The 15,612-nt window shown below is 41.6% G+C and overlaps 2 protein-coding genes across 2 annotated transcripts in view; both read right to left on the reverse strand.

Moving 5' to 3' along the window:
* The window catches only part of PDE6A (phosphodiesterase 6A), an 87,837-nt gene that overhangs the window by 67,655 nt on the left and 4,570 nt on the right, over positions 1-15,612 (reverse strand). Inside the window, exons 2-4 of the mRNA XM_024247163.3 lie at positions 10,051-10,203; positions 9,421-9,510; positions 6,515-6,655 (exon numbers count right to left, since the gene is read on the reverse strand). Coding sequence (XP_024102931.3) covers positions 6,515-6,655; positions 9,421-9,510; positions 10,051-10,203 — 384 coding nt within the window. The remainder of the gene's footprint in view (positions 1-6,514; positions 6,656-9,420; positions 9,511-10,050; positions 10,204-15,612) is intronic.
* On the reverse strand, positions 6,988-8,341 carry LOC103890748 (mitochondrial fission factor-like). The gene is given in 2 exon segments (XM_063724319.1): positions 6,988-8,127; positions 8,130-8,341. Coding segments are annotated over 2 exon segments (654 nt in total). The 5' UTR covers positions 8,152-8,341; the 3' UTR covers positions 6,988-7,495.

Raw genomic sequence — 15,612 nt, forward strand, 5'->3', positions numbered from 1 at the left:
TAATTATGGTATATTTATACTACTCAAATGAATGAGATAAATTCATATGGACTACAAAACAAAGAGAGAGGATTCCTACTTCTGTTCATGATGACTAGTTTGTTTCAGACCAATCCTCCAACTGGAATAATTACACCATTTGAACTGTGTGTATGTGTATAAACATTTATTTATTTGAAGGACCTATATAGCCGGCAAGGCAGCAGGGAGTTAGTGGGCCAAAATCCCAGAGAGAAGGGAAACCCAGAGATGTAAACCTGACCCTTGATTCAACCTTTCCTTTTGACCCACTTGTTGATACCAAAGATGCTGTGAGCAGCTAAGAAGCTGAGCCAAGCTTACGGAAGACTCACTGGGCGAGGAGGACAAAATCGGAATTCAGAGCCTGCCAAGGAGGAGAGACCCTTGAAAACACCCTAGGCTGGGATCCTCACGCCCCAAGAAGTAAAAGTGAACCAGAAGCAGACCAGGCCTCACGAAGACTGAAGACCAGCTTCATATCAGTTCAATTCCTAAATGGATTGAGGTTCTCTGCCTTTACCCCAACTGCTTGCCAGAAGTAAAACCATCCCCTTTGGAGGAAGATAACATATTTCCATACATGTCTCAAGTCTTCAAACAAAAATAATAAACATGTAACAGACAATTCACAGAAAAATCTAGAGGGGAAATAGATCATAGAAATAGGTTCATAGAAGATGCCTATAAATATTATAGCTTTCAGACACAGACTCAAAAATAACTGTGATTATGTCCAAGAATCAAGTACAAAACAGAGAACTTTAGCAGAGAACTGGAAACTACAAAAACAGAATGAACTGGAAATTCTAAAATTGAAAAATACCTAAAGTTAAGAACTCAATAGTTTAACAGTCAATTAGACACTGTTGAAGAGAGAGTTAGCCAGGCAGTGGCTCACGCCTGTAATACCAGCACTTTGGGAGGCCAAGACAGGCAGATCACTTGAGGTCAGGAGTTCGAGACCAGCCTGGCCAATATGACAAAACCCCATCTGTGCTAAAAACACAAAAATTAGCTGAGCATGGTGGCCTGCGCTCATAGTTCCAGCTTCTCAGGAGGCTGAGGCATGAGAATCGCTTGAACCCAGGAGGCGGAGGTTGCAGTGAGCCAAGATCATGCCACTGCATTCCAGCATGGGTGACAGAATGAGACTCTGTCTCAAAAAAAAAAAAAAAAGAGTTAGTAATTAATAGACGATAGATCAGAAGAAATATTCAAACTAAAGCACAAAAAACGAAAAGATGAAAAACACATAAAGAAGTATAAGAGACACAAACCATGGTGAAAAAGTCTAACATATAATAATGATAAACTTAGAGGTCTTTTCATTACCAGATATCATGATATTTTATAAACATACTGAAATTAAGACAGGATAGTATTGCAGAAGAATAGGTAAATATACCAATGAAGGCTAGGCATGGTGGCTCACACCTGTAATCCTAGTACTTTGGGAGGCCAAGGTGGGCAGATTACTTGAGGTCAGGAGTTCGAGACCAACCTGGCCAATATGGTGAAACCCCGTCTGTACTAAAAATACACAAATTAGCCGGGCGTGGTGGCACGTGTCTGTAATCCCATCTACTCGGGAGACCGAAGCAGGAGAATTGCTTGAACCTGGGAGTTGGAGGTTGCAGTTAGCCAAAATCTCACCACTGTGCTCCACGCTGGGCAAAAGAGTGAGATATCTGTCTTGAAAAATAAAATTAGTTAAAAAAAAAAAAATATATATATATATATACCAATGGAACAAAATAGAGAATCCAGAAACAGACCCACACATATATGGACACTTGGTTGATAATAAAGGTATGATAGGGAAGAATATCTTTTCACTAGAAGAGTAGGGAAAGAATGGTCTTTTCAATAAACAATGCTGGGCCAATTGGATGCTTGTACGGAAAAATAAATATTCACCTTACTTCACACTAAACATAAAAAAGTTCCAGGTAGATTGTAGAGCTATATGTGAAAGTTAAAACAATAAAGCTTTTAGAATTTGACATATGTAAATGTCTCTATAACCTTAGAGCCAGGAAAGATTTCCTCATTACAGCACAAGAATCAATAACGATAAAGGAAAAGATTGATAAATTTAACTACATTATCATCCAGAACTTATATTCATCAAAACACACCATTAAGAGAATGAAAGCACGGGCCAGGTGCAGTGGCTCACGCCTATAATCCCAGCACTTTGGGAGATTGAGGTGGGTGGATCATGAGGTCAGGAGTTCAAGGCCAGCCTGGCGGACATGGTGAAACCCTGTCTCTACTAAAAATACAAAAATTAGCTGGGTGTGGTGGTGGGCACCTGTAATACCAGCTATTTGGGAGGCTGAGGCTGGAGAATTGCTTGAACCCGGGAGGTGGAGGTTGCAGTGAGCCATTGCACTCCAGCCTGGGCAAGAAGAGCGAAACTCCGTCTCCAAAAAAAAAGAGAGAGAGAGACAGAATGAAAACACTGAGTGGGAGAATACAGTCATGCATCACTTAACAATGGGGATATGCTCCGGGAAATGTGTTTGTCTTTGGGCAATTTTGTCATTGTGTGAACATTGCAGAGTGCACTTGCATTACCCCAGATTGTATAGCCTACTACACACCTAAACATAGCTAAACATAAAAGATACAGTAAAAATAAGGTATAAAAGTTTAAAAATCATACACCTATACAGGGCACTTAGCATGAATGGAGCCTGTGGGACTGGAAGTTGCTCTGGGTGAGTTAGTGAGTGAGTGGTGAGCGAATGTGAAGGCCTAGGACATTACTATACACTACTATAGACTTTATAAACACTGGACACTTAGGCTACACTAAATGTATTTTTAAAATTTCTTTCTTCAATAGTAAATTAACCTTAGCTTACTGTAATTTTAAATTAATTAATTAATTATGTTAGAGATGAGATCTTGCTCATCATAGCTCACTGCAGATTCGGACTCCTGGCCTCAAGCAATTCTTCTACCGCAGCCTCTTGAGTAGCTGGGATTGCAGGTATGAGCCACCAAGCCTGGCTTGTAACTTTTTTACTTTATAAATTTTTTAATTTTTCTTTATAAAATTTTTTATTTTTAAAAACTTTTTGACTCTTTTGTAATAACACTTAGCTTAATACACAAACACATTATATAGCTGTACAAAAATATTTTCTTTTTAAAAAAAATTATCTCAAATTCTGTTATTCTTTTTTCTTTTTTTATGTCTTTGGTGCTTGAATCAGAACAAAAATATTTCTTTATATCTTTATTCTACTAGTTTTTTTTCTCTTAAATTTTTTTTCTTTTACTTTCTAAATGTTTTTGTTAAAAACTAAGACACAATCACACACATTAGCCTAGACCTACACAGGGTCAGGATCATCAATATCCCCATCTTCCACCTCCACACTTTGTCCCCCTGGAAGGTCTTCAGGGGCAAAAACACGCATGGAGCTCCCATCTCCTGTGATAACAATGCTTTCTTCCAGAATATCTCCTGAAGGACCTGTCTGAGGCTGTTTTACAGTTAACTTTATTCTGTTTTAATAAGTAGAAGGAGTCAACTCTAAAATAATGGAAAAAAAGGTGTAGTGTTGTAAATACATAAACCAGTAACATAGTTTTCTAGTTTTCTATTATCAAGCATTATGTACTACAGCTCATAATTGTATGTGCTATATATATATATATTTGTTTTGTTTTTTTTTGTTTTTGTTTTTGTTTTTGTTTTTTTTGAGACAGAGTCTCACTCTGTCACCCAAACTGGAGTGCAGTGGCACGATCTCGGCTCACTGCAACCTCCGCCTCCTGGGTTCAGGCAGTTCTCCTGCCTCAGCCTCCTGAGTAGCTGGGATTACAGGCACCCACCACTATGCCCAGCTAATTTTTGTATTTTTAGTAGAGACGGGGTTTCACCATGTTGGTCAGGCTGGTCTCGAACTCCTGACCTCGTGATCTGCCCGCCTTGGCCTCCCAAAGTGTTGGGATTACAGGCGTGAGCCACCACGCCTGGCCTGTATGTGCTATACTTTTATGCAACTGACAGTGTGGTAGGTTTTTCTTATACTAGCATCACCACAAATGTGAGGAATGCGTTGCACTATGACATCACTAGACAATAGAATTTTTCAGCTCCATTATAATTCTATGGGACCATGGTATAGGCAGGCCATCATTGATCAAAATGTTGTTATATGGTGCGTGACTGTATTTGCAATGCATGTATTTGAAAGTGGACTTGTGCCCAGAATTTGCAAAGAACTCCTACAAATCAGTGAGATAAAAAAGACAATGTGATTTTTTTAAATGGAGGAAAAACTTGAACAGTCACTTCACAAAATAATACATCCAAACTGGCCAATAAACATATTTTAAAATATTCGACCTCATCAGTTATTAGGGGAATTCATGTTGATAACAAAAGAGATAAAGCCACATGCTCACCAGAATGGCTAAAGTTACTAAGAATAATAATACCAAATATCGATGAAGAAACCCTTGATACATTGCTGGCAAGGGTATGAAATGGTACAACCATTTTGAAAATCAGATGGGCAATATCTACTAAAGCTAATACTCTGAAATTCTACTCCTAGGTAAATACCTAACAGAAAGGGCACAACTGTGTACTAGTAATATACTAGAAGTTTCATAATAACAATATTCATAATAGATCAGATCTGAAAACTCGAATGTCCACCAACAGTGGAAATGAATAAATACACTGTAGATTATACATATAATGGAAAATTCCACAGGAATAAAAATGAATGAATTCATGCTAAATGAAGCAATAAGGATGAATCAAAAGAAGCCCAACACCACGCCTGTAATCCCAGCACTTTGGGAGGCTGAGGCAGGCAGATCACGAGGTCAGGAGATTGAGACCATCCTGGCTAAAACAGTGAAACCCCGTCTCTACGAAAAATACAAAAAAATTAGCCAGGCATGGTGGCAGGCGCCTGTAGTCCCAGCTACTCAGGAGACTGAGGCAGGAGAATGGCGTGAACCCGGGAGGCGGAACTTGCAGTGAGCCAAGATTGCGCCACTGCACTCCAGCCTGGGTGACAGAGCGAGACTCCGTCTCAAAAAATAAATAAATAAATAAATAAATAAAAGAAGCCAAACACAAAAGCATGTGTATTGTAGGATTTCATATATATGAACCTCAAAAAGGCAAAACTAATATGGTGTTAAAGGTCAGATGGTGGTAACCTTTCAGGAGGAGGCTGTGGGAGGTACTGAAGAAGGTATGAAGGAGGCTGCTGAGGTGCTGTTTGTTGTGTTCTGTTCCTTAATTTTGGTGGTGGTTTCATGGGAACTTTCACTCATTGAACTGTTATAACAGCAGCTATAATCAATGTTCCTTTTCTGTGTCTATGTTATCTTTCTTTTTTTATTTTTATTTTATTTTTTGTAGAGACAGGTCTCACTGTGTTGCCCAAGCTGGACTCGAACTCCTGGCCACAAGCCTTCTTCCCACCTCAACCTCCTAAAGTCCTGGGATTACAGGTGTGAGCCACTGTGCCAGGCCTATGTTTCAATATAAAGGCTCATTAAAAAGAATTCATACGTGCTGACATGGAAAGATGTTTGTAAAACATTAAGTAAAAAATGGCAGACTATCAGAAAATGTCGTCCAGTAATTTTTTAATCAGCTCTTCAGAATATTCTGATGAACTGCCAAGTTTGGGAGCCTCTGGACTATATCCAAGGGCTTTTCCAACCCCAGATTCTGTGATCCATGTATTCACTCGATCCAATATATTTGGAGAGTCTGCACTGGCCTGGGCACCACCAGTGCCCATTTTGTATGCATGACAAGGCGTACAAAATGAAACTGGCTGGAATCCTTGGGTTTTCAGGATAGGAGATATTAAACTTAGATAACTCTGAAACTCTGTTTCAAGGCAGAAAATGATTAGCCTCATAAGGCAGAAGCAAATAAACAAAGAGGAATGAGGAAGTTGTTTGGGAAAACATATCTAAAAAACATCGCTGGGAGCGACATTGAACTCTGCCTCCTTAGCTGCTATATCTGCCACAAATCTGGCCCCCGAGCATGTGAGGGACCGGATATCAGCATCTGCCTCCACTTAATTGCCTGGGTGAGCTCTGGAATAGATAAATTGCAGCAAAGCTTTACACACAACTTTCAGGACATTTTTTGAGAATCCCTGAGGTTGGCAACTTTCTCCAGGACTCTCAACCCACGTAGAAACTTCTTTATCACTGACCTTCATCACCTCATCAGTTTCTTTTCATGTACACTTTTTTTTCTTTCCAAATGACTAAGGAAAGTACAGATTGTTTTCGCTCACCTGTGCCCTAGATTGACTTTTCCCCTTTAAAGGCTGATACTCCTCAGTAGAGACCTATGTAAAACTTTCTACAACCATCCCAATTCACCCAGCCTCTTCCCTGTGCAATTGAATGTGTGCCAAGACTCTAGCCGTCAGTCAGTGTCTGTTTAATGTTTTCTTGGAAATGTCTGTTGCTGAAGTTTTCTCACCTTCTGCTTGGTCATGTCTAAGAGACCCACAGAGTATCTGTCACAGTTGAGGAAAGCACGGACTGTGTACAGGGCTTTGTGGAACTGTCGTTCGATGTCCGTAAGTTCTTCAAAGACTTTGCTCCCAGACCACAGCAGTATCTGAAAAAATACAAAAATATACTCATAGATTTTGAGGTGCAAAGTAGTAGCTCACTTAGCTGGAGAATAACAACAATTCTGTAAAGTTCTCTGGAGTTTATTTCACTTACCCTTCACAATAATCCAGAGAAATAGACAGGTTAACTATCCCCTATTTTTACTTTTAGATTTTTTTAAAGTTTAAAATTTTTTTTTTGCTTTGGTTGACAGTTTATTAAATACACTACATTTGTACCTTATTCTGTAGTTTTTTAAAATTGTTCGCACATGAACTGAGTAAAAACATACTTTATAGAAAACCAAGTACAAAACTAAAATGAAAGAATGCACATATTGCACACATATTAAACTGCTGAAATGTTAGAAATTAATCTGCACAAGTACCTAATGAAGAAGGTTATGAAATATTAGGTGGTTCGAGTTTCTTAAATCTGGCAACAGACCATGACTTTGAAAGTGTTAATGTTGAAGTGTTGATGCAAAAATGTCTATTAACAAAACTGCTTAACAGTGTTTGAGAAACACGACAAAATAATTGTTTTTCTTTCACAGACATTTTTCTAAATCAGTTCTCTACAGACTCTCTCCCATTCAGAATCAGTTGTGTGGACTGAAGAGGCAAAAAATAAATTCCTTTTAAAAAACAAAACTGGAGCCTATTTACAAAACATGCAAAAGGAGGATTTTAAGCAGGTGTTATCTCCAGAGTTTCTGGAAGAAATAAATTTTCAGCTTGTGGACTATAAAATGGCTTACAATGCAGAGACAGAAACAAAGAAGTCTGCAAATCTTTTATATTTCCAGCTGTTGAGACAATATTTTTGAGAGCTGATGTCACCTCTAGCAGCAAAACCAGAGCCAGCTATTAAGCAGCCAGAAAGCTACAGTAATTGAATACATGACCATTTCTCTTTTAGCACGTTCTTTGTTCTCCTCGTCCAGAAGTTGTAGACGTCCATTTAGTTTGATTATCTGTCGTCTTAGTGAAGCTGCATCTACAACAGTCAGGTCATCTGATGTTCCTTCAATTGTTGTATCTATATTTGAAATGCCGTACAGAGAATCGTTTCTGACCAGCTGTCCATTTTGGCGAACAGCATTTTCACTCGTAGACCGCTCTCTTTTTAGTCTGCCAACTGCACGGATTTCTTCATTTTGAGGGGTTGTAGGAGGTCTTTCTAAATCCAGAAAATCTAGTGGTCTTTCACTTAGCGTAAGTACACGAGGTGGTGTTTTTAGTGCCAGGGGTTTAAAGGGAGTTGACTGAATAAGGTCAAGATCTGCTGGTCTCGAAAATGAAACATCTTCATTATTTCCTGCTACAACAATCCTCTCTGGAACTTGCATTATCACGCTAGCATTTGGAACTCCTTCTTGGAATCCTTGTTCCAGGTTGGCGTTTGGCGGTGCTACTTTTAACTTTTCTGGGACCCTCATTCGCTGACTAATGCCTTCCGTATATTCCATTTCGGACGAATTCTACTAATTTCTGCCATCTCAGCAGCAGTGGGAGAAGGAAATGCTGCCCCACTCACCAAATGTGTACCAACTACTGCTTGCTATTTGGCACTATCGGCTTCTGTGCTTCATATTAAATCCTTTAACTTGCTTCAATGTGCATGTGCTGGATTGAGAGACACTTTTGTCCTCCTTGGCCCACAGGAGGGTCCCGGTGAGGACCGCCGCCCTCCGGCTCCCAGGGCGCTCGAGTGGGCGCTCTCAGAGGCGGTTGGCCTAGAGCACGGAGGCGCCCAGGCACAGCACCGGCGGAGTGGCCAGCAGAGGGCCAGGGCAGAAGCGCAAAATCTAAAGTTTTTATTTTTATTTATTTAGTTTTTAGGGACAGAGTCTTACTCTGTCATCCAGGCTGGAGTACAGTAGCACAATCATAGCTCACTGTAGTCTCTAACTCCCGGGCTCAGGCAATTCTCCCATCTCAGCCTCCCCAGTAGCTGGGACTACAGGTGCACGTCATTGCACACAGATAATCTTTGAATTTTTTGTAGAAATGAGTTTTCACTTCTGGCCTCAAACAGTCCTCCTACCTCAGCCTCCCAAAGTGCTGGGATTATAGGCATGAGCCACCTTACCCAGCCCATTATCATCCATTTATTTTAAAATTTTTATTTTAAAAATAGAGATGGGGGTCTTACTATGTTTCCCAGTCTGGTCTCGAACTTCTGGCCTCAAGCAATCTTCCTGCCTTGGCCTCCCAAAGTGCTGGAATTACAGGCGTGAGCCACCATGCCCAGTCCAATTAGCTTCCATTTGTAGACAAACAAACTGAGGCTCAGAGAGATGAAGTAACTGGCTGCTTTACATTGGGCCCAGCTCTTTCCCTTTCATTTATCTCATAGGTTTTTAATAAAAATAATAAGAAACTTCAACTGAGCACTATTGCCCTATATGCATTATCTCATTTACTATTGATGGCAACTTTTTGAGGGTGGCACCATAATCATCCCTATTTTTCAAATGAGGAGACTGAAGCATAGAGAGATTAAGTGACTCACTTAGGGTCTTAGAGCTAGGCAGTGGTTGAGCAGGGATTCAGATCAAAGCCATCTGACTTGAAGCTTGTGCGTGTAACCACTGTGGTATACAGCTTTACAGACAGCCACTACCTCATAACACTCGTGATGCTGGCCAGAGACTGGATGATGCTTCCTAGGCACCTTCATTCCCATCTGCCTGCCAGTCTTGACCACATCAATGCTTCAGGGAAAGGACGAGTCAAGTCCATTCCCTTGGCCCAAGCCCCTTACCTGGCCACGTCGAGTTTCACAGTTGTGCAGGTAACTCAGGTGGTACACCTTCATGATTAGATTTGCAAAATTGAGGTACTTGAGAAGAATCTAAAAATCAAACAGCACGAGGGGAGACAGGTGAGAAGAAGAAATCCATCCTCTGGCTACTTTCACCATCAGCAAATATCTGAATATTTTCAAAGCTTCATCAGAGACAATTTGGGCAGATGGATCCTAGAATGCAGACTCATAAGATGTTGCATGAGCGTAAAACTCACCGAATGTAGAATGTTGATGTTGATGGGAGTATACTCATGAAAAATAGCTACTATTTATTGATAAGTTCCCTATGAGGTTGATACTGAAAAATTATCAACATTTTACAAATAAGAAAACCAAAGTTCAAAGAAGTTAAATAACTTGCACAAGGCAAACAGCTAGATATAGTCAGAACCAGAACAATTATCCCCCTATTCCTGACTCCAAAGCCCAATGTCTTAACTATTATTTTATCCTGCTTCCCTCAGAGAACATCAGGTGAATTCCCTGTCTTACAGATGGGAAAACTGAGGCCAGGTCAAACAGCAAACTTCACAGGCTAGGAGAATGTGCTAGCATGGCTATCCTTAGTCTCTAAAGCATTCTTACCTCTTCGTCTCTCTTGGTGAAGTGGGATCCATCCACTTTATTCACAGCCATGATTATGGCCACCACATCCTTCCCATTCATTATGGGGGAAGCCAAGATGTTCTTGGTCTTGTACTCTGTGAGGATGTCCACAAAGTCACAGAAATGTTCATCCTAAAGGAAGGCAGAGATAAGCACGGACAGGCAAATGAAGAGCAAGAACAATGGAACAGCCCAAAGCCCCTGTTGACAAGGGAATGAAGGTGCTTGCATCTGTTCAACATTCCTGTTGAATATCTTCAACAGGGGCAGGGCAATCAGAGATGATATCTGTCATGGAAGCTTCCAAAATCCCGTAGAAGAAGAAAGTCTGAGATGCAATCCACTGAGGGCTGTGGAGGAGAGGTGTGCAAAGCAGTGTGGGTGCCAGGGACGGGAGTGGGGGACTGACTTTGCCTGGAGAAGGAGGGTTAGAGAAGGCTTTCTTGAGGTGATGACAATTAAGCCCAGAATAAAAACCCAGGGTACAGCTAAGAGGAAGCCGGGGAAAGACTTTAGGAAGTACAACAATGACAGTTGCTAGCAGGCAGCGTGCATGGCATTTTACCTGCATTATCTTACTTTTATCTTCGCAATAAGCTATGAGATAAGTACCATTAGTAGCCCATCTTACAGAAGGGGGATCTGTAACTCAAGAAGGTTAATGTCATGTGTGTAGATTGTGTAGACTGTGTGTGTGTGTGTGTGTGTGTGTGTGTGTGTATGTGTAACTCCAGAACCTGCCTTCATCTCTGCTGCCTCTTAGAGAAGCCTGGATAAGGTTAGACTTGGGTCTAGGTCATTGAACAAAAGAATTTGTTATGTTCAGCTTTTTAAACAATCCAGTTCTAGCACCACACAGCCAGTTCAGTGGATATCCCCATTCTACAAATCTTAGTAGAAGCCCCACTATGTGTCAGGCCTTATGTTAAGCACAGGAGATATGGGTGACCAAGGTTCAGGTCAGCTCACAGAAAAATCTATAATAGTAATATAGGTCACAAGGGATTGGCTTGAAGCTCTGAGTGTATAGAGGAGCACACACCTCCATAACCCTCCCCTAATGCAGCCCAGAGAAGCCAGTATAGGCTGTGGTGGACCATGTGGTCAGGATGAAAAGACAGAGCTTGAATTGTTCTCTTAAATTTACAAGAATCCACCTTTCTGTTTATTGGTAGCACTGTGAGGTTTTTGGACTGTCAGCATTGCTTGGGAGGCAGGCCAGCCCAAACATGCACAGCTCATGCTGTTCTGAGTGGAAATGTTTTTCATAGAGCCAATTCACAGAACTTTTCTAAAACTAAGTCTCGGCCAGGCGTGGTGGTTTACGCCTATAATCCCAGCACTTTGGAAGGCCAAGGTGGAAGTGCTGCTTGCGTTCAGTAGTCCAAGACCAGCCTGGGCAACATAGCAATATCTTGTATCTACTAAAACTCAAAAAAAATTAGTCAGGTGTGGTGACATGCGCCTGTAGTTCCAGCTACTCAGGAAGCTGAGGTAGGAGGATTGCTTGAGCCCAGGAGTTGGAGGCTGCAGTGAGCTATGATTGTACCATTGCACTTTACCCTGGGTGACAGAGCAAGACCCTGTCTCTAAAAAAGGAAGGAAGGAAGGAAGGAAGGAAGGAAGGAAGGAGGGAATTCAGAGCATAAGGCTCTGCATCTATAGATTTCTTCTAGTTGGAATGGGATTAAATAAATAGTCAAGAGCATTATTATCAGTGAAGCTGTTTAAAACCAGGTGAAGGGTAAAGGAATTAAGAGAGGCTTGTAGTGCTGTACTTGAATTAACATTTGAGGATTAAGCAAAATCTCTAAAAAGGCGTTAGTCAAGAAGTGGTATCTGTGTCATTTTCTAAGCTACTGATGAGTTCCTGAGCACATGTCTAGGTGGAGTATGCTCAGATTCATTTCATGAAGTCATTTTAGTTTCCCAATGTTCACTTCTTTCAGGAAAAGCAAATACTTGGGCCTCACCTGCATCCAAGGCAGATGCTACCAAATCCACCAGAAAGCTCATTCCCACTGGGTACTCAGTCCTGGAACTCCCCTCATGAGTACTTCAACTGCCAATTGACTGGCATTTACATGAACATTGTCATCCCTGTATATTCAGCATATGAAGTGTTCTAAACAACCATGTCACAAAACCTCAGATTATCAAAGGCAGAAGGAGACTTAGAAGCCATTTAGCTCAAACTATTAAAAGTAATGGCAAGAACCACGATTACTTTTGTACCGACTTATATTTATTTTAAATCCTAGGATCAGAGGCTGAGCTACGGAAAGCCCAAAGTGATTCATCCATTCAGTTAGCATTATCAGAGTGTCTTCCGTATGCTAGGCACTCTTCCAGACCCTGAAACTACAGCAATGAACATTACTGTTGTAATGTAAAGTGAACCTTACATTCAAACGGCGAGACAGACAAAAAAGCAAGTAAACAACTAGGCATTCTTCCTCCAGCTTGAGGCAACTGCTTTGAAGGAAATGGACTGGATGGTGCTGTAGAGAGTGATGAAAGGGATGGCAGGCTGGTGGGTAGGGAGCCTTCTCTGAAGATGTAATGCTGAGCTAAGAGCTGACGGATCAAGGGAGCCAGGTATATGAAGCGCATTCTAAGCACGGAGCATGCAAAGGCCAGCAGATGGGAATGAGGCTGGCCCTCGTGAGGAACAGAAAGAAAATCAGTGTAGCTAAAGCTTAAAGAGGGAGAGGGAAAGCAGAGGGCAAGGAAGTTAAAGAGGCAGGCAGGGGCCAGATCCAGCAGGGCTTTGGAGGTCATGGGAAAGAGTTTAGATTTCATTTTTATGTATTCACTTATTTATTTTTGAGACAGAGTCTTGCTCTGCCATCCAGGCTGGAGTGCAGTGGAGCCATCATGGCTCACTGCAGCCTCGACCTCTTGGGCTCAAGCCATCCTCCCACCTCAGCCTCCAGAGAAGCTGAAATTACAGGGGCGTACCACCATGCCCGACTAATTTTTGTATTTTTTGTAATGCTAGGATTTTGCTGTGTTGCCCAGGGTAGTCCTGAACACCTGGGCTCAAGTGATCTTCCCACCTCGGCCTCCCAAAGTGCTGGGGTTACAGGTGTGAGCCTGCACCTGGCTGAGTTTGGATTTTAAAGTGCAATGCAACACTACTTCTCATTCCCAGATTCCTCATTTCCCCTTTGCAAACATTCACAGTGCCAAGCTCTGTTGCATCTCATGATGAGATCTACTATTTACTGAGTAATAATGACTAGGCTCAGAGCCAGACAACTGACATATATTATCTCATTAACTCTCACATCAGCCCTGCCAAATAGAACTGCCACCTTTCCCATTTTATAGACAACTCCCTTGCTGGTAAGTGGCACAGTTGCTCCACTTATTCATTCATTGACTTATTCATTGATTCACTGATTGACAGATTGATTCATTCATATTCATTGAGCACTCACTATGCCAGGCATTGTATATGCAAAGACCTGTAAGATGAGGTTGTTCTCAGTGGGTTCTCATGGCATAGTGGAATGTCATGCAAAACATGAGCCCACGACTCAAAGCATGTGAAGCAGACCACCCTGGAGGCCCAGATAAGGAGAAACGTCCTATGAGTGGCTTCAAGGGCCACTCAGTACATTGTCAGTAGTTGAAAACACTCTGAACCTCAATTTCCCCTTTGCTGAAGTCAGAGTATTGAATAAGGTCCTCTGTGAAGTTTTTTTTTTTCTTTGTTTTCCTGTTCTAGCCTGCTAGGTTCCAGGTCTCATGGGAAATGAAGGAAAGCAGGGGCAGATAACAAATGTGAGAGGGTCTACAAATGACGGTCATCTCAGGTACAGCCTTCAGAAATGGAATTTATTAGCCAGAGGAAGTGCTGGCGTAGGGCTGACATTTAGTCATTCACTCACTCAATAAACTATTGTAAGTATGCACTCTGTCCAAGACACTGGGCTAGGTGCCAGGGGCCAGTGGTGAATAAGATAGACAGGGACAGACAGACAGGCCTCATGGGTTTTCCTGCCAGGAGAAAGAGGAAAGGATTGATAAACAAGTAAATATTGAATGGCAAGTGGGCCTTCCCAATGAAATTTGAATTTCAGATAAACTATAAATAATTTTTTAGTGTAACTGTGTCCAAAATATTGCACAGGATCTTCTTTAACTAAAATATTATTCTTTGTTTATCTAAAATTCAAACTTTACTGGGCATCTTATATTTTTTCTGGCAGTCCTGTGGCAAGTCTTCCTGAGGCAATTCCCAAGATAAGTAGGAATTTGGAGGGGGTGGGGAGGTTCATTACAGCCCAAAAGAATTACCTTTGTGATTTCGCATTTCAACAACGCAGCGATTGCAACCATTTCCCAGGGGTTTGGAGGGTGCTGAGGGCTGAGAGTATCACTTTTTGGTGGTCCAGAAAGAATCTAGACCCCTGTCTACACCACCTTCCTTCTCCTTCTTCACCCAGCCCCAGTCACTGTTTGGTGGCCAAGGTTGCATTCTGCCACTGGAGCCCAAGGTTGCATTCTGCCCAGAGCCGTGAATTGAGTAAGATTTCCTGAAGTAAACACATGCAAATACCAAGTATGCAGGGCTGACTGGCCTGGACAGACTTCACCCACAGGCCCAAGTCACTGGCCAGGGAGACTGACTCAGGCCCCAAAAGTTTCCAGGGAAGGTGAGGTGTGGTTTCCTGGGTAAACTCTGACGGATGAACAGAAAGCAACAGGCCGTCCCTTAGCACAGAGGCTCCACAAACTGTTAAGTCAGGATCTTCTAGAATCAGAAAAACATCCTGAATCCTCAATCCCTTAACACCAGGGTATAGAAAAGCTCTCAGCATTTATGTTCTCTGTTTTCCCACAAACAGAATCTAAACTGAAAGCTCCAGAAGGGCAAGACTGGATTCTTCTCCAAATTCCACCCAAACCTGGTACAGCATCCATCACTTAGAATAGATCCTTAACAACAACAACAACAACAGTAGCAAAATAGTCGTAATAGTAACAAGGAATGGGAGCTGCCAATAGGAGCCATTACGGTGTGCCAAGAACACTGCTAATGAGATAATTCATTCATTTAATTTTTACAACAATGCTGTGGGGTAGCTCTTATTTCCCCATTTTATAAAATAGGAAATAAACCCAGTCAAGCTCAACAATTTGCCAAGGCCACATTCTTTGAAAGTGACAGAGTCCTGGTTCACATCCAGATCTGACCTTAGATCGTAAGATCTTAACTCTCTGCTACATGATCCAATGACCTTGCTCAAATACCCAGTGCGATGCCTTCATTTTATAGAGGAGGAGGGAGCACAGAATAGCAGAGCAATTAAGAGGAATTAAGGCTCTGTAATGACTCCCTGGCTGAATCAACTAGTTAGAAAAAAGATTGTGAGCTCAAGGTCAGAGTGCCTGGGTTCAAATCATTCCCAGTCTGACACCCTTTTTTTTCTTTCCTTTTTTCTTTTTTTAGGCTAGTCGAGTGAAGCAGCAGGAGTGGAGGGGGAACAAAGAAATCTATAACTGGCTGTGATCAATTAGTTATAAACACCT

This window comes from Pongo abelii, chromosome 4 (assembly GCF_028885655.2).
Source record: "Pongo abelii isolate AG06213 chromosome 4, NHGRI_mPonAbe1-v2.0_pri, whole genome shotgun sequence".
Lineage (NCBI taxonomy): Eukaryota > Metazoa > Chordata > Mammalia > Primates > Hominidae > Pongo > Pongo abelii.